Below are 16,402 nucleotides of genomic sequence, written 5' to 3' on the forward strand. Positions count from 1 at the left end.
TGTGGCCTGCTACATTCCACCCACAAATCTATACTGTTCCTACTCCTGAAATGTCAATCATCTTGATAATGGCTTTACCTCCAAACTCTTCACAAGGCTGGTTTATTGGTATGCCGTGTCTGTGACTGGAGCGAAAAATAAAATGCTTCAGCTATTTCAAATGCGTAATATTTAGCCATTTCCTTGAGCTGCTCATCAGAACAGTCTTTACCCGAGGTAACTGTACCTCAAGTAGGACTCACATCTTTGAAAGGAAAGCTGACTTTATTCCCCCCAAAATGGCAGGCAGACCGACCAACACCTGCAGTCAGGGTGACACAGTGTGGACAAATTGGAAAAGTGCACTGGTGGAGCCTCATGAGAGTTTCTGCGCTTTAACTCTATTACATAGGAAGGGCATTAAGGGCTAGAACTGCACCCCATTCAGTTCTGTGTCGTGTTTTCTTATCCACTGAGTCTGCTGCATGATGTGCCCAGACATATCAGCAAGTTCTTGCTAACCTGAATACTCACACTTTGTTCTTTTTCAACTTTGAAAATATGGTGGGAAAGTAAATGACATTAGAATAGTGATTAAAGCTCTGTCCTGCAAATACAAAAGCACGTTTTCATTGAAGGCAATTCCATTAGACAGAATATTTAACCAACTCCCTGAGCTATCAATTTCCTTGAATAATGTTTCCATATAATTGTAAATGTCTATGTTAAGCAGTAGCTCTGTACTGGAAATAAAAATACTTACCTCTTCCTCAGACAGATCTTTCTGTAAAGACAGATATTTGAAACAATATTAGAAACTTAAAGTCATAATCCAGTGCTACAAGAAGGACACTGAAAGATGTTAAAATGTTTCGGCAGCTAGGTAACTGAATTATGCAATTAACATATTAACTAACATAATTAAGCTTTAATTTCTGAAAACATTCTAGCAGTCTCTCCAGTCTAAATGATGTCCATCATTGTCCATCACTGTCCATCAGTCCTCATAATTAATTTTAATTAATTTCAATTCCTATTACAGATTGTTGACTCTGCCAATTACTGACTCTCCCTGTCCAGCCATAATCTGCCAAAATTGCAATAGTAACCAGAGCTAAGCCGCCATAGTTAGCTGGGTAGATGGGAACAGCACACTCAGAAACTACAGTTTCCAAAGTGCTGAATAGCAGGAGCCCTCTCTTTGAAGTGAATGATACATACTTTACACTTGAGAAAATCAGAAGCTCTTCTATGCATACTCTTAGGCACACACAAAGTGAGAACAGTAAGAACACCGTAGAAAAGATTTGACTTCAGCAGTGATCACATTAAGTTATAATCGAATTAGCTGTTATTTTTTGGAAGATCTCTACAGCTGAAACACCCACATACAATGCATTCCTCCCACTTTTCGTAACAGATATAGTCTCTTGAGAGGACATAAATGTGTTGATGAGCAGCAATGCAACATACTTCTCTAAAATTCACGTGTATGCCTATATAATTATGCCCAAGCCATTATTTAAACCAGGCAGCAGCCATTGTCTCAAAAGAAGGCACGTGAGGGTGGCTGCCTGTTTGGAACAGGTAAAATAAAGTGTGTTTAGTCATTTGAGAACTGGTTGCTGTGATACAGAAGGCAATGGTAATACCAGAGAAGATGAGGAGGGTGATATGGAGGGAAACCAGTGCAGAATGGCAGGCTGTCGAAGTGAAGGACAGATGGACAGACAGGATGGCCAGCTTGTGTACATGCTCTAGGCCTGTATGAGATCAATTAGATGTCGCTTTGACTGCATAAGTCTCCTGGGTTTTATTCATATTTCTATTTTATATCTCTGAGCATGCTCAAAGCAGGTCTTCATCCACAGCTTGTGTCACCGGATTTATAGGCTAGAGGATGGCTCTATTCTTCGCACTTGGCAGGGAATGTTTTTTATAAATCAGGTTCATAGAAAAAGGCAGAAAAAGGGCACCCAAGCAAAACCTCAAGCTTAATTTACACATTTCCTCTTGATTATACCGTAGGTTTTGCCTGCATATTTAAAGATGTCTACGGCCAAGTTCAAGTTTTATCTAAAATGATGTATCTCCATTAAGGTCTATGAATTTATTTGCACTTCTGCAAGAGCTGCATCTTTTTTGGTACAAAGGGCAACGTCACATTCCTACTTGCTATGGAAGAAAGCATTAGGGTGTCAAAAATTGGTTGTTTTTTTAAGAAAGGAGGTTTACAATGCCTTTCTTAGGAGGAAAAACAAAGATAAAAATAACTTCGCAACAGGTCTCTCTAATTCTAATTCAGTTTACAACTTCAAATATTTTGGCTGGCAAGATCTGAATTGTGGGGAGGGAAAGGAAACCTGGACTTTGGTGCAAGGGTCTTCTTAATAAGAGTGGGCCGCTTTAACATGTAAAAAGTACGGGTTTCTTTAATAGCAATGGTGTTTTGAAATATTGGAAATAAGACCATTTTAACATATGTTCCTATAATGATTTCAAGTCCTTTCTCATACATACCATTTCTTTGAGAACCTTCTCCAGAGTTTCTTTCTCCTGGAGATTGAAAACGAACCTGGATGCTGGGACACTGGCCAGGAGCCGGAGCTTGGCAGCATTGCTCACCTCCTCAGCCACTCTGGTCATCCCCATTGTGAAAAATACAATTCCTTGGTGTTTAGCATCAGCTGTAGCTGCAAAAATATCTGGGTTTCTTGGATGGTCCACTCCATCGGTGAAGAGCACTGCTACTTTCAGACTACCTGGAGTCCCTTCAGTCATGTAGAGTTGTGTGAGGTTAGTTATAGCATAAGTTGTGTAGGTGCCATGACCTATGTAGGTGATGGGAGCAATGTGGGATTTGAATGCTTCAGGACCTTTCCAGTCATGGAAAGTTTGCTCTATGAAAACAGTGCTGCTGTACTGAAGTAAGGCCATCTTCCAGCTAAGGGTACGTCCAGAACTAAGCTGCAGACTTTTCATTCTGTCTGCTGTTTCCAGTACAAATTTTTTCTGCTGTTCGTGACTATAGTCTTTAGCACTTTCGGAGCTGTCCAGTAAAAAAGCAATTTCCAGAATGCAGTCTTCATCTAGAATAAATAGGGAGGTAGGTGAGTGGAGTGATTTCATACCAAATCTCATTCTACCCTTACCCTTACGTGTATTTTAGGCTTCAAAAGTGGGAGTGCAATTATGGAAATTTTTGAAAACATCTGTGATCACAAGTGTCAGACCTTCATGAAGACAGAGCATATAGAGGCTGAGGAATTTGCTCCAGAACAGATGCCCTAAGGAACAAGAAACCGAAGGTGAGTTGATGTCATGAAATGAAGAATGTTGTAGTGGTTTTATACACTCATTCTGTCCTCTTGCCTGGTATTTCACTGAGTATCCTACCAGGATGAGGACTGGGAAGGTGGAAGTCATGTAGAGGAAAACAAGTCTTACTGAATAAGGCACTGGAATGTGATTTGACAGAGCTAGGTTTTGCTCCTGGTACTGACACTCACATCCAGTGACATAAAAGTTTCCAAAAGCAGAATCTGCAGAGTATTAATTTTGTGAACTACTGATGATATTACTTCTATAAAAATGCAGTTATGTGGGCTATTATTCCTGTAGTAATAGTAACAGGCTATTAGCCATATCATGAAAAGACCAGAAGAAATCTCCTTTTCGGAAATACACAAAAGGGGAAGGAAAAGATGGGAGTAAAAAGATAGAAGCGCAAAAATAAGGCATGTGAAAATATAGGATGAGGCAAGCCCGGCTGATTATAAGCAATATCTTACAGGGCAAGTTAGCTGTGTAGTACAGAATCTGGATAAATGAATCAGGGGAAAAAATCTACACCTGTTTTAAAATTACTATATTCACCTTGATCACCTGGGCTGGGATATTTTTCTACCGTATTTGACAGAATATGTTTAGGTTTTGGTCTTCTCAATCCATATCTCTTTTCTTCCCTGAGATTTTCTGCCAAAAATTCGTGGTGTTCAAGTATCCACAAAAGCCACCAGAATCTGAAGAACATCATTTGTTTAGTTTCTGTTTCCTAAACAACACAAATAATAATACAGAATTACAGCAATACGAGAACACTAAAACATTATTCAGTTTTACTTCAAACAGATTGCTTAGCAGTCTATATTTTAAAATACGGTTCCTAAAAATAAGCTGATTTTTTTAACGTAATAAATAATAAACAGGGACATACTGGAGTGATTTTCAATCATAATGCCTGTAGGTCTAGCACATGACAAACTGGAGACAGACATTTTACAAACATACTTCAGTTCCTCTCTCACTGCCTGGTAGCGTTTGTACAACCAGCGCTTCTCGGAGACTTTAACCTTGGCTGGAGCCATGTGGATGCAGCGTGAATCCCAAGTGTCATTCACAGGGGTGGTTTTTTAAACTTGCTTTTTCCTCAGCTGATGTGAGGAGAAGGAGGTACAGAGGCAGACCCAAGTTTTTCCCTGTTCTCTTTACTTAAGAACTGAGGGTCATGTACACTCTGCTTGCTATCACAGCCCCCCTGTCCTCAGCAGTCCCACACAGAAACAGTCATGGCCTGAAGGTGATGTCCAGGCATGAATGTGCCTGCTGTGCCACCCTGGGGAGATGTGGGCCCAGAGCGCTGAGCCCAGGCTTCACAGGTACCTATTGACAGGATTTTTGCCCTCTGCAGGGACCGAAGCTGTTTGTCCTGGGCTCACAGGCACACCTGGAGCTCACAGGCTGCCCAGGGCCTGACAAGTCAGTCCTGCCCAACTTTGGTTTCATTGTCATCTGCCTGCAGGCTCTTTCCAGGTAGGTACAACGCAGAGCAAAAGGGCAGCTCTGTGGCAAGAATGAACCTGCCGGGACTATAATCTCATAAAAGTCCCTAACACAGCCATGTCTGCAGGGTTTCTCAGCTCCTGCTAGTTCAAGACAGGAATTGTGGTGCCCAGAGACACAGAGAGGACAGGGGGTTCTTACCTTGATGCTGTGCAGAGATGCAGGATGCTGCCCTGGGCCCTCTGTCAGCCGCCTTGTCCTGCCTGTGCTGGATGCTCAGTGAGGAGAGGAGGGAGCGGCTGGGCTGCAAGCTCCTGCAAGTATGGGTGTCGTGTGTCAGGAGGGGCCAGCAGACAGAGGCAAGGAGAAAGGCGAAGAACAGCAAACCTGGCTCCTCCTTCTCGACATCCAACCACTCTTCTCCTCCTCCCCAGGCTATGCCCATGTATCCTAGGCTTAGTCCCCCACAGCCATTTCCACACATAAATCCTCCTCCATATTTGCACGTGTATGGAAGAGGACTGCTCTCACCTCAACACACTTCCCTGCTCACCAGCCCAGTTGTATTCACTCTCTTCCCCCGTCACTACCTTTGACCACCATCCTTCTGCGCATCTGTCATGCTTTGACAAGGCAGCTTTTGGTCCTGGGCATCATACTTTCAACATCATCATAGCGGTCTGTGTCTGTAGGATCTCTTTCAGACCTAAATGAATTCTTCATAATGACGAATTCCTGTTACTGCTGTCGTAGGAAGATATTTACTGCCCCATGGACTGGGCCAATTGAAATTTCAGTTACTGGTGAGATTGCCCAGCATGAGGAGGTCAAAAAAGACAGACCAGTCTGAAAGCCATGCAGTTTCTCCAGGCTTGTCTGTCACACATATCTTTTCAAAGACTGTAATAGTTAGAGAGCAAGGACTGAGACATGGTGTGATGCTTCAAAACCTAAGTTAGGTGGCTGTTAAACCATGTTAAACAAGTAGCCCTCTTCCACATAAATACGTACCTTTTTTTTTTTTTTTCTGTGAACCTGTCATTTTCCACCTACATGCAGACAAAGAGAACCCCATGCTAACCGCCGTCCTTCTTTCCACCTTAATTGTCCACCAGTTCAGCCCACTTATGACAGTCACAGCCGAGAAGGCTGAGAGGATGGTGGGGAAAGGATGCAGCTTTGGCTCCAAATTAAATAGGCGTGAGGGACTGGCAGGACAGCGCAGCTGAATGCTGAAGCCATTTGCTGTGTCTCTAACTCTGTTTTATATTTTCCATCTCCAGTAGTAATTAGTGCTAAGTTGGTGAACTAGGATGGCTGAAGTGCAACTCTAGGTATTGTATGGCTACTTATCCTTGCCTAAGCTGACACTAGCTCAGATACAGCTATTTGTGCCACAGTTACAGCTAAGAAAGGATCTTCTTTCAAGGTTGGAAAGAATTGATGCTTATTTCTCTTCAGCCACTTTTATTCTTCCGTGCTTACACTGAACTATTTAGTTTTTGATTAAGACAAGAAATGAAAAGGCAATTTTTTGCCCTTTAGGGAACATAAATAATATGGTATTTAACTGAAATAAATATAACAAATCTCACCTAGGTCCTAAATCTTACTGGAAAAAATCTGATTCTAGCAAGAAAATGCATGTTAACTATGGTTGGGATTTTGTGCCTCCCATAAGCAAAACATTGTCATTCTTTCTTCTTCACTGCTAATTCCTACCTTAAAACATATCTTGCAAATAATTTCTTAATTAAGTAACTATTCTGCGTGTATGTTTAGTAGCAAGTTCTTGGCTTCAGGTGGTTTCCTTTTATTAATGAATGATGTTTGCCCTCAGGATAAATTTTTCTTTTTTTTTTTTTTTTTCCAGGTGCAACTTTAAAAGCTTAGTGGGGCCTCCACATTTTGATAGCTCTTTGCGTGGGATGCATGATATTCTGTCCAGAATTCCAGGTATGTGACATACCATACACTACACTTCTAGACTTGCAGTCTTCTGAAGTTGTGATATTCTCAGTACCTGCACAATTCTTCTGGTTACAGTTTATCAAAACTTAAATGATACCCATGTAAAATCTGTGTGCATTGATGCATCTGAGATAAGCTTGCTTTCCTCATTCACTACAAACTTTACCAAGTGTTTATTTAAACATTTTAATGGCATTACACTCTATGTATTCTTTAAATAGAATAAGTGTCTTAAAAGCTATGATTAAGAGCATTCATGCTGTCATTTAAATGTTATAAATTTACTGCTGGAATTCAAATTTTTGTAAAGAAAGAAAATGTTTTATATTTCCTTAAGGAATCTAGACTTTGGATGCTTCAGCACATAATTAGTTACATTTCTGTTCACCAACTATTTAAACTTATTTAAGTATCTTTGACATCTCTGAGAGATGACACTACAAACTTGCATATTCAGTTGACTAAGCTGGGCCCAGCTGCCCCAGGTCACATATGCTTCCAGCATGACAGTAGTTGACATTAAGATTGGTAATCTTTGCAGGAGTCAAAGACTGAAATGAATATAAAGGCCATGTTACAATTGCACCAGCTGAAGCTGAGGTCTCAAATGTTGCCGCATATCCAGATCTCTGGATTTTTTCCATCACTGTTTGAAATCCAAGTGGTCTCAGCTGCCTGATCTCACTATTCCAATCTGAGAAAAGCAAGGCCTAACATTTTTTTCAAAGAATAAAGGGGGATATGAGAGCTATTTGAAAGCACAGCTAAATAGTCTATACTCAATTAGAGGAAATTCCTTATAATTTTAGAAGCATGAGGGGAGATATCATGAAGAAAGATACACTCTTTCTGCAAGTGAGTGTGTTTAAGCACTATTAAGGAAACCAAAGTGATATCACACCCCTTCATCACTGCCATTACCACTGCATAGGTGATAACAGCTTCAGAGCTACATGGGGTTGCAGAGCCACTTTGAAGGGACACTGGATGAAGAACTGGGGCTTAGAGATGCCAGCTGCTGTGGTATAGCATGACCTCTTGTGTCAGCAACAGCCATCACTGTCACTTCCCCATGGGCAGAAGTAGCAGCAAGCCTGACTCTTCCAAATGTCTCTCCTGGTGCTCTCTTGTCTGTCCCTCCCATCTGTGGGTACCTCTCTTACAGGCTGCTCTGGCTCGACTGTGACCACTTCCATCCATCGGTTAGCAAAATTCAGTACATTATTGAGAAGCCTTGAGTAATTTCTGTTAAGCTGGATTAACTAATGTCTTTTAGCATGATATCATGTCACTAGAATATGACAGAGCCCTGACTAGTCCTTCTTGAGGTATCCAACAAGCCTGCAACAGGACTGGAGATAGAGTAATCATGAGCCAGCATAGCTGGCAAAGTACCATCTCAGTGTTTCTATATGCTAAAGGCATCCTCAGCCACTAGGGAGGCCAGTTTTTGCCACCTCAATGTGAATAATGCACATAGCTTGTCTGCTGTGAACTGTTAAAAATATGCACATTTCACACAATCTTCTTCTAGTGTTTCATGGCCTCAGGATAGTCTTGACCATTTAACCTGACTGTATCACGCTGTAATGGCATTTCAAGAGTATTAATTCATTATACTATACATGTCAGTACATGACCAAAGTGCCCAGGCGAAACAAAAACCTACCTGGCTTGAACTTGTGTAAAATAATGAAAGCACACCATTTACAATATTTTCAATCCAGATATTGAAGAGCAGTGTTATTAAGAATGTGGTTCACAGTCCCCAAAGTTGTATCACGTGTGTGAATTTAGGAAACACAGTTCAAAAGTTCGAGTAATCAAACTAATTGAACAAGAAAATTTAAAAAATCAAAACTCAGCTTCACTGAAGATTGTATCTGAAGAAGGATAAAAAAGAAACCTGTATTTAATCTTTTGACTGCAAAATGTGTTTTAGTGGATTTGACAGCTCAAAATTCAGGCTGAATAGTCAGCTGAGTATGATAAGTCTTGATAAGTTGACTTTTATTTGCCAACTGTTGTGCCTTCAGTTTTAAAAAAAAAATTATTGTGGACCTATGTTCTGTGACAAAACCTGATTGTTCTATATGAATAATGATGTCTTAATGGCACAGCCTTATAAAAGCTTTTAATGAAATCTTGGTGTACGCAAAGGTAGTGGCAGAACTATTGATCCCAGTGGGGCCAGTATTTGTCTTTGCTTTTTGGTACAAATCATGAGCATATAATCTGAAAGAGCTGATCAAAGCAAATCAGCTTTATTGTGTTTCCATCTAAACATGCTGTCACAGAAAATGCTGTAAGCAAGGTCTTTGATGGCGAAGAGTTACTCTTTGTGTAGCTCCCAAGGGATTTTAATGATTCTTTGGGACTAGAGTGGTAAATACGGCCTCCTCTTTGGCAGCTGGTATGAATCTGGCTCTCCATTTCCTCCTTTTTTGATAATGCTCTTCTGCAACATTTTTCAGGACGTGCAGTGAGGAAACTTTAATGAGGCATAAAGTCTTCAGTACTTTCCCATTTTATCTCTATACAATCCAGCCAAAAGCTCACTCTGAGCACTTTGGTGTCAAGTAAGTACTCGTAATCTGTCTGTGTGTAATATCAATATATTAGCCTTTGTTTTGAAGATATTTCCTTATTTCTACTTTTATTCTAATAGTTTACCTTTCATGTTTAGTTTCCTTCACTGAGAGATATTTTCCACTTTACAGCATAAGTAAGTAAACGAATCTACAACACAACGGTTATTTTCAAAAGCATTTGTAGCATTCAGCCTCACAAGGGCATGAAAGCTTATATAGCAGTACAGATAGATACATTTTTAACATGCTAAATACTTGACTGAACATTTGATGAAACTGAGCATTTAGCTAGATCAAGAACACTCTTAAAATGAAAACTAAACCAAATCTTAATGATTTGATTTGCTACATTGGTGCCAATAAAAATGTACTTACACAAGTAATTATTTTTAATATGCTGTTGCATACTTCTTATGGCAAAATATACTTTGCACAACTATTTTCTTCTACCTGCCTGATTTCTGGCAGCATGGTAACTAGTTAGCAATAGCAAACTATTTTATACTATTCCTTTTTAAATACAGTAATTACATTTTTCAGGAGTGGAAGCTCATATATTTTGATGGAACTGCAGTAAAAAGCAGGTGCTTTAATCTCACTAAGCACATTTAGAGAAGATATGGACTGATAATTGGAAAAGGAATTACTCTGCTGGAAATATATTTAGCAAGTTAAAGCATGTTGCTGTATGTAGTAAACAGTATTTTGCAAATGAAAATTATGGAGATTTAGTAGAAAAAGTGAAGTTCCATACACTTCTAAAACAGTAACCCTTTTAATATTGGGAATAGATTTAGTCTTTCAGAAAGGTGATTATAGTGTTATAAAAAGGCAAGCATTTATCTTACAATCATTGTTGCCAGTGTAACTCTAAACTTGCATAAATAACAGAGTTTGCATATTTTGATGTATGGATTTTTAAAAGTGCTTATAAAAGTATGAATTAGACTCTTAGCAGTAATTGTGCTAGTAAACCAGCTCTCAGAGCCTCTTAATATGTTGATAAGTCTTAATGCTCCTGACCAGCCTCACCTGATACCCCCGCCCACACCCCTGGATCCAGGGACTCTATTTCAGCTCAGCCAGAGGCTGCTGGAGCTGTAGCCAACTCTGTCACAGTCCTACTTGGATGTGCTGAGCTGGGCTTGATCTGTAGCTGATGTCCCCTCCTGTCCCCACAGAGGTGTCTGACAGCCTGGGCTGGGACAACCCCAGCCTGCCCAGTACCTGTGGGACAGGTCCTGGCTGAGAGACCCTGTCCTGCATCCCTCCCCGCTGTGCCCTGTGGGATGCAGGTGGCCATTGCTGCTCCTGACAGAGCTGGTGCCATCATGTACAGCTCAGCACAAACACTGGTGGGCATCTGCACAATGGTGGGCAGCTGCAGCTCTTAATGAACCCCTCGGTGAGCCCCATAGTGAAACATCAGCTCGACTATGCAGCGTTTGCTTGTAGCTGAGTGCTGGGGTATGTCTGCACTTGGAGCAAAACCCTACGTTGTTCTGAGGTTTTAAAAAGGTGAGTATGTTTAAATGTATGTTTGTAAATGAAAACTTGTAGAATGGAAAGAGTTGCTTCTGTGGAATGATGTCAGGAGGAACTCTGATCTATTCATCCACTTTTTAAAGGGCTTGAACAGCTCTTTCCTTCAGGTGTGCCTGTAGCACGCCCCATAGATATGTTTTTACATGTGGATACACATAAGCTGCAGAAGGAGCCTATATGATGGGTTGATGAGTTAAGAGCTTAATGAAATGCCATTATTATTGAATGGTATTGCACAGATACAACTGACAGCAGTAGGCAGTGCTTAATCCTGTCTATTCTTAAATAGTTAGAGCACCAAGCCAGCCAAATCTTGCTGTTTAGCCTTAAAAAATGTCTTTAATCTCAGTATCTGATTCTGTATCTGACTGTTATAGCACTTCAGTAAGCAGTAGAAGCATTATAGAAGGTGGTTAAGAAGATGGGTTAAGATGGAGGGAAGGGTAAAATGAAACTTGGTAAAAACTGCATTGCGTTAGACCTTGCAAGAAACGCAAGTAGATGGGACCAAGTTCAGGACTTGCCCTATGGGAGTTAATTGACAGGCTGGGGGAGCCAGGAACGACCCCGCCAGCCGCCGAGCATTGACATTAAATTGCTTAAGCATCTGATATAGCCACAAAATCCTCTGCAGGAGCGAAGGAGTACAGTCTGCACTATGAAGCTGAGGGAAGGAGGCTGTGTTTAAAAATAGCTAGTTGTGGGCTTGTTAGGTCTGTATGCTGGAGAAGAAAAACAAATTGATAATGCTCTTCTTTACAATGAGCTGATGTATCCTCTTTCTTTACATAAAACATATAAATGTTCAAGTGAAATATAAATTTGATGGCATGGCTTTACAAGTACTTAAGTCAAATGTTAAATAATGTATGCAAGCACAACTTGAAGAAGTTTCACCTACACTTTTTTTCATTATTAAAAATACAAGATGGCAAGAACTCAGAAGGTTAGCATGACTTTAGATACTCTTATTGCCACATGAACCATATTGTCAACTGTAGGCAGAATAATATTTACTTAACTCAAAGGCCTTACCTCAGTAAAACTCAGTTGCTTTACCTTTAAAGTGTAGAGGTAGGAAAAAAGAAAAACAAACAAACAAAACCAACTTGGAAGTAATTTTTCCAAGTACATCAAGTATTTTCTCAGATTTTCTTTGTACAAATGACTGGAGTGTTGCTTTTAAAGCAGTGTTCCTCCCTCAATTCAGGCTATAAAGGCCTTGCTGGATACCAGAAGGAGACAGTAGGATGTTCCCTGTCTCCAGAGCTGTCTAGAGGTTAGTATCAGGGCAGCTACAAGGTGACTTGAAAATATCAATGGCTTGCCTGCTTGTGGAAGATGAGGATACATGGCTACTGAATAAGAATGGTGTAGGGGTTCAAAATTATTTGGATTATCTTTACATGCAATCACTGAATGTGGGACAGTGGTAAGAAGTTTTTAGCTTTGTATGTTACTCTAAGAACACAGAGGACAAAAGAAATACCTTTGAGAAAACCTTCTGTTTTACTGACCTTGCACTTTTCCGGGTATTGTAGAATATGGGATTGGAAGGGACCTCAAGGATCATCTGGTCCAAACGTTCTTGGCAAAAGCACAGTCGAGACAAGATGGCCCAGCGCATTGTCCAGCTGAATCTTAAAAATGTCCAATATTGGGGAATCCACCACTTCCCTGGGGAGGCTAATCCAATGGCTGATTGTTCTCATGGTGAAAAATTTTCCTCTTGCGTCCAGTTGGAGTCTCCCCAGGAGTAACTTGTACCCATTACCCCTTGTCTTTTCCATGTGATTCTTTGTAAAACTGGAGTTTCCGTCTTCTTTGTAGCCACCCATTAAATACTGGAATGTGGTAATAAGGTCTCTCCTGAGCCTTCTTTTCTCAAGGCTGAACAAACCCTGTTCTCTCAGCCTTTCTTCATATGGTGGCTTTCCAGTCCTTTGATCATCTTTATGGCTGTTCTCTGGACCCTTGCCAGCCTGTCCACATCTTTTTTTGCATGGTGGGAACCAAAACTGAACACAGTATTCCAGGTGTGGCTTGGCAAGCACTGTTTAGAGTAGGATAATGACTTTTTTGTTTCTGCTGGTGATGCCCTCATTGATGCAGCCCAGCATTCCATTGGCTTTCTTTGCTGCAGCAGCAGCACACCATTCACTCATATTGAGCTGCTTGTCTACCAGGACCCCCAGGTCGCTTTCCACAGAGCTGCTCCCCAGCTGGGTGGATCACAGCCTGTGCTGCACTCCCGGATTATGTTTTTCCAGGTGCAAGACCTTATACTTGTCCTTGTTGAACTTCATAAAATTCCAGTTAGCCTACTCTTCCAGCCTATCCAGGTCTTCTTGCAGGGTGGCTTTCCCTTCCATAGTGTCCACTTCCCCACTCAGATTGGTATCATCAGAGTACACTTGATCTCATCATCCAGATCACTTATGAGGATGTTAAACAGTGTTGGGCATAATATTGATCCCTGAGGGACCCCACTTGTGACAGATTGACAGTTTGAAAAGAAGCTGTTTACCACCACACTGTGGATATGGCCTGTCAGCCAGTTCCATAACCACCATAGAAGCCACTTGTCTTGACTGTACCGTATCAGTGTCTCTAGAACGAGGCTGTGGGAAACCCTGTCAAAAGCCTTGAAGAAATCCAGGTAGACAATGTCCACTGCTCACCCCATGCCGACCAAGCAGGTTACTTTGTCAGAGAAGTATGTGTAGATATATGCTCTTCTGGCTCATTTCTTCTCTCCTGTGGGTTATCAGTGTCTGCTGGCTACAGACACGGACCCACTGCAGGCAAGAACAGCTGCTACACAAGAAGGATCTTTACTGGTATTAGTAGCAAGCTTCTAACTCACTTTACATAGAGTAAAAGTGAATGTAACATTTTGCACCAGATGTAGATGGTGTGAACACTAAATTGTACACTCCAGTCTTCTGTGACTGTTAGCATTTTATAAATCTGCATGCTAAGTCTTACTCTACGCCTTTTGAGCAACAGAAAAAATTTCTGGCAAACACTACTGGTAGTCTGAATGATTTGTTCCAAAGTGGTCTATGGCGATCTGGTTGACCTGCCTGCAGATATCGAGTGCGCAGATGCTACCACAGTACTATCCTGTGTTATTGCTGAACTGGGTATCTTTTCAGCAATAACTCTCCTGGATTCTGCACTGCAAATCATGTACCCTAATGCTATGGGCCCAGAGTACTATGATGTGGCTTGTGCTATAAAGAAAATTCTCCTGGTAGCCTGTTTGTGCCCTTGCTACTTTCTTCTATTACTATTCAAACGGGAAGCTGAAATACTTCAGATCAAGCATCTGATTCTTCATAATTGGCATAGTGTGCAGCATATTCCATCAAAAATGATTTTGAGAGAGGATTTAATTTGCATCATCTCCTCCAAATAGGATTACAAATAATTTCAAGTTATTATTGCTGTTCTTGAAATGGATATAGTGTCTGAGGAAGACTAACCATAGCTCAGACTCAAAATTCAGATACTTCTGTTTCAGACTTCTCAGGATATTGAGGTTTCCACTGGTTATGATGGAAAACCTAGTGCCTCTGATAGAAATGATTCTTGGGTGTTTCAGCTGGTAAAACAGTGACATCAATCCAGCAAAGTAGTGTTTTATGAGATAAAACACAATTCTGCTGGATTGATGCTTCTCTCCCATCTCATCTGTTAGGCTGGTGTATGCTATGTTAGGGCTTGAATGCATTCTCTAAGCTGCTTATAGTGTTAGTGAAATAATAACCACTTATCATGATAGCCTGGTGATATTTGCATCATTCTGCCATATTTTGCTGACCACATTGAAGGGTTATGTTACTAAGCATTTACCAAAGATGGGACATATGATAAAGAAGGCACTTGTGGCTAGTCTCCAAAGATGGTATAGCAAAGTTATGCGATAAGCTGAAACTGTAACTCTATGTAGTTATTCCTGTCAAGGCACCATGGACAAATTCATAACAGCTGGTGTCTTTGAGGGAGAATAAAATGAGCCTTTTTATTTTTAAGTATCTCACAAACAAGTACATGACTTATCTATCTCTCAGTTAGATTTAATGATACCCCCCCAGTCAAAATAGAAGTATCTGTTATAGTATTGATGCTTTTGAAATAAATAAAGCAAGAGACATAGAAAGTAAACTATTTTTTCCCATATATGATGATCATTTTATATGTGTACTGCATTCTACTGCCACAAAAAAATTACTTCCCTTGGTGTTGGATTGAAGTTCAATAGCTAGAATCTGTGTATTAATACTGCAATCAGTCACTAATTAATCAATAACACTTGAATCCAATGCCATGCTTACAGTTTGTAATCCTTGTAAAAGGGATTATGTGGAAATACAGAAAATAGATATCCGGTTCTTAAGTAGTTAACCTGCCACAGTGCTTTAACATCAATACATCTTTCTTCTCTCCTCTGATATTATCATCTGTTAACAATGATGAGTAGAGAGGTGGGACTAGATTCGCTACATTTTTTTAAAGCCTGTGGTATTCTAAATTTGTTAAATGTATGTGCATAGTGCTACAAAACATCTGACTTGTTAGAGGCACTTAAGGAAACAAGTTTATATATAGTATGAGTTTTCAGCAGATTGATTTTTATTATATGTACAATATAGAACAACTGAAGCTTTTCAAGTCATTTTCAGAAGAGAAGGCTGAAAGTCTGGAGTAGAATCTCATTGAGGAATCAGTTCTTAAAAAGCAGGTTGGCATAAAAAAAAAGTTAAAATATATGGCCACTGGGTGTCGGTGTTGACTGAACTATGAACGTTTTGTGGGCATCGCTGACTGCAGAGCTTTGCTTTGACATGACTGATAGAGCAAGGCTATTAACATCAGTACTATGACTAATGTACTTATTTTTTTAAAACTTCAGGAAACTGATTTGTCATGTAGGAGTAACAGTGCTATGACTATAGCCACTTTGCTTCAAGAAGAGACCAAAACATGTAATGTGGGGATTTATAGTTCTGTTTATCTGTTGAATGGTCTGTTTGGGCATTGTCCTTTCCCTATGTATCAGAAATATGTATACGGGAATGGCTGATGTTTCCTCCTCCCTGACCTGTGGGCTGCTCATAAATAACTGCTGAGCAAGCACTGGCCTGTAATGGCGTGTGGGCTCCTGGAGGTGTCCGTGAAGTTGAGAAAAAGGTGGTGAGGTGTAAGATCTTTTGTATGGGTAGCGTTGCCTGCTGGAATGACTGAGATACAGGTTTTGTGCGTTAACCTAGCTTGCTTAGTATACTTACTGGCCTTTGCATGTACTTTTCCTTTATATGAGAACTTAATCCCTTTTAATCTCATGTGACAAATCTTAAGCCTTCTGCTCTGAAAACCACTTGAAAAGTTTCAGTTGTTCTGCATTGCAGAAAATAAAGTGGTTGGTTGGTTGTTTTTAATAGTATTTCTACAGTCTCTTCCCAAAGGTATTCTTAATTGAGCTTTATATATTGCATATACAATAAATGTCTAAGGCTATATTACCTTAT

General features: G+C 40.4%; 1 protein-coding gene across 1 annotated transcript in view; it reads right to left on the minus strand.

Moving 5' to 3' along the window:
- The window catches only part of LOC135990439 (collagen alpha-1(XXVIII) chain-like), a 32,330-nt gene extending 28,318 nt beyond the window's left edge, over positions 1-4,012 (minus strand). Inside the window, exons 1-3 of the mRNA XM_065638129.1 lie at positions 3,856-4,012; positions 2,500-3,068; positions 743-763 (exon numbers count right to left, since the gene is read on the minus strand). Of these exons, the coding sequence (XP_065494201.1) occupies positions 743-763; positions 2,500-3,068; positions 3,856-4,012 (747 nt within the window). The remainder of the gene's footprint in view (positions 1-742; positions 764-2,499; positions 3,069-3,855) is intronic.
- Between the last annotated feature and the right edge of the window lie 12,390 nt (positions 4,013-16,402).

Source organism: Caloenas nicobarica, chromosome 6 (genome assembly GCF_036013445.1).
Source record: "Caloenas nicobarica isolate bCalNic1 chromosome 6, bCalNic1.hap1, whole genome shotgun sequence".
NCBI lineage: Eukaryota > Metazoa > Chordata > Aves > Columbiformes > Columbidae > Caloenas > Caloenas nicobarica.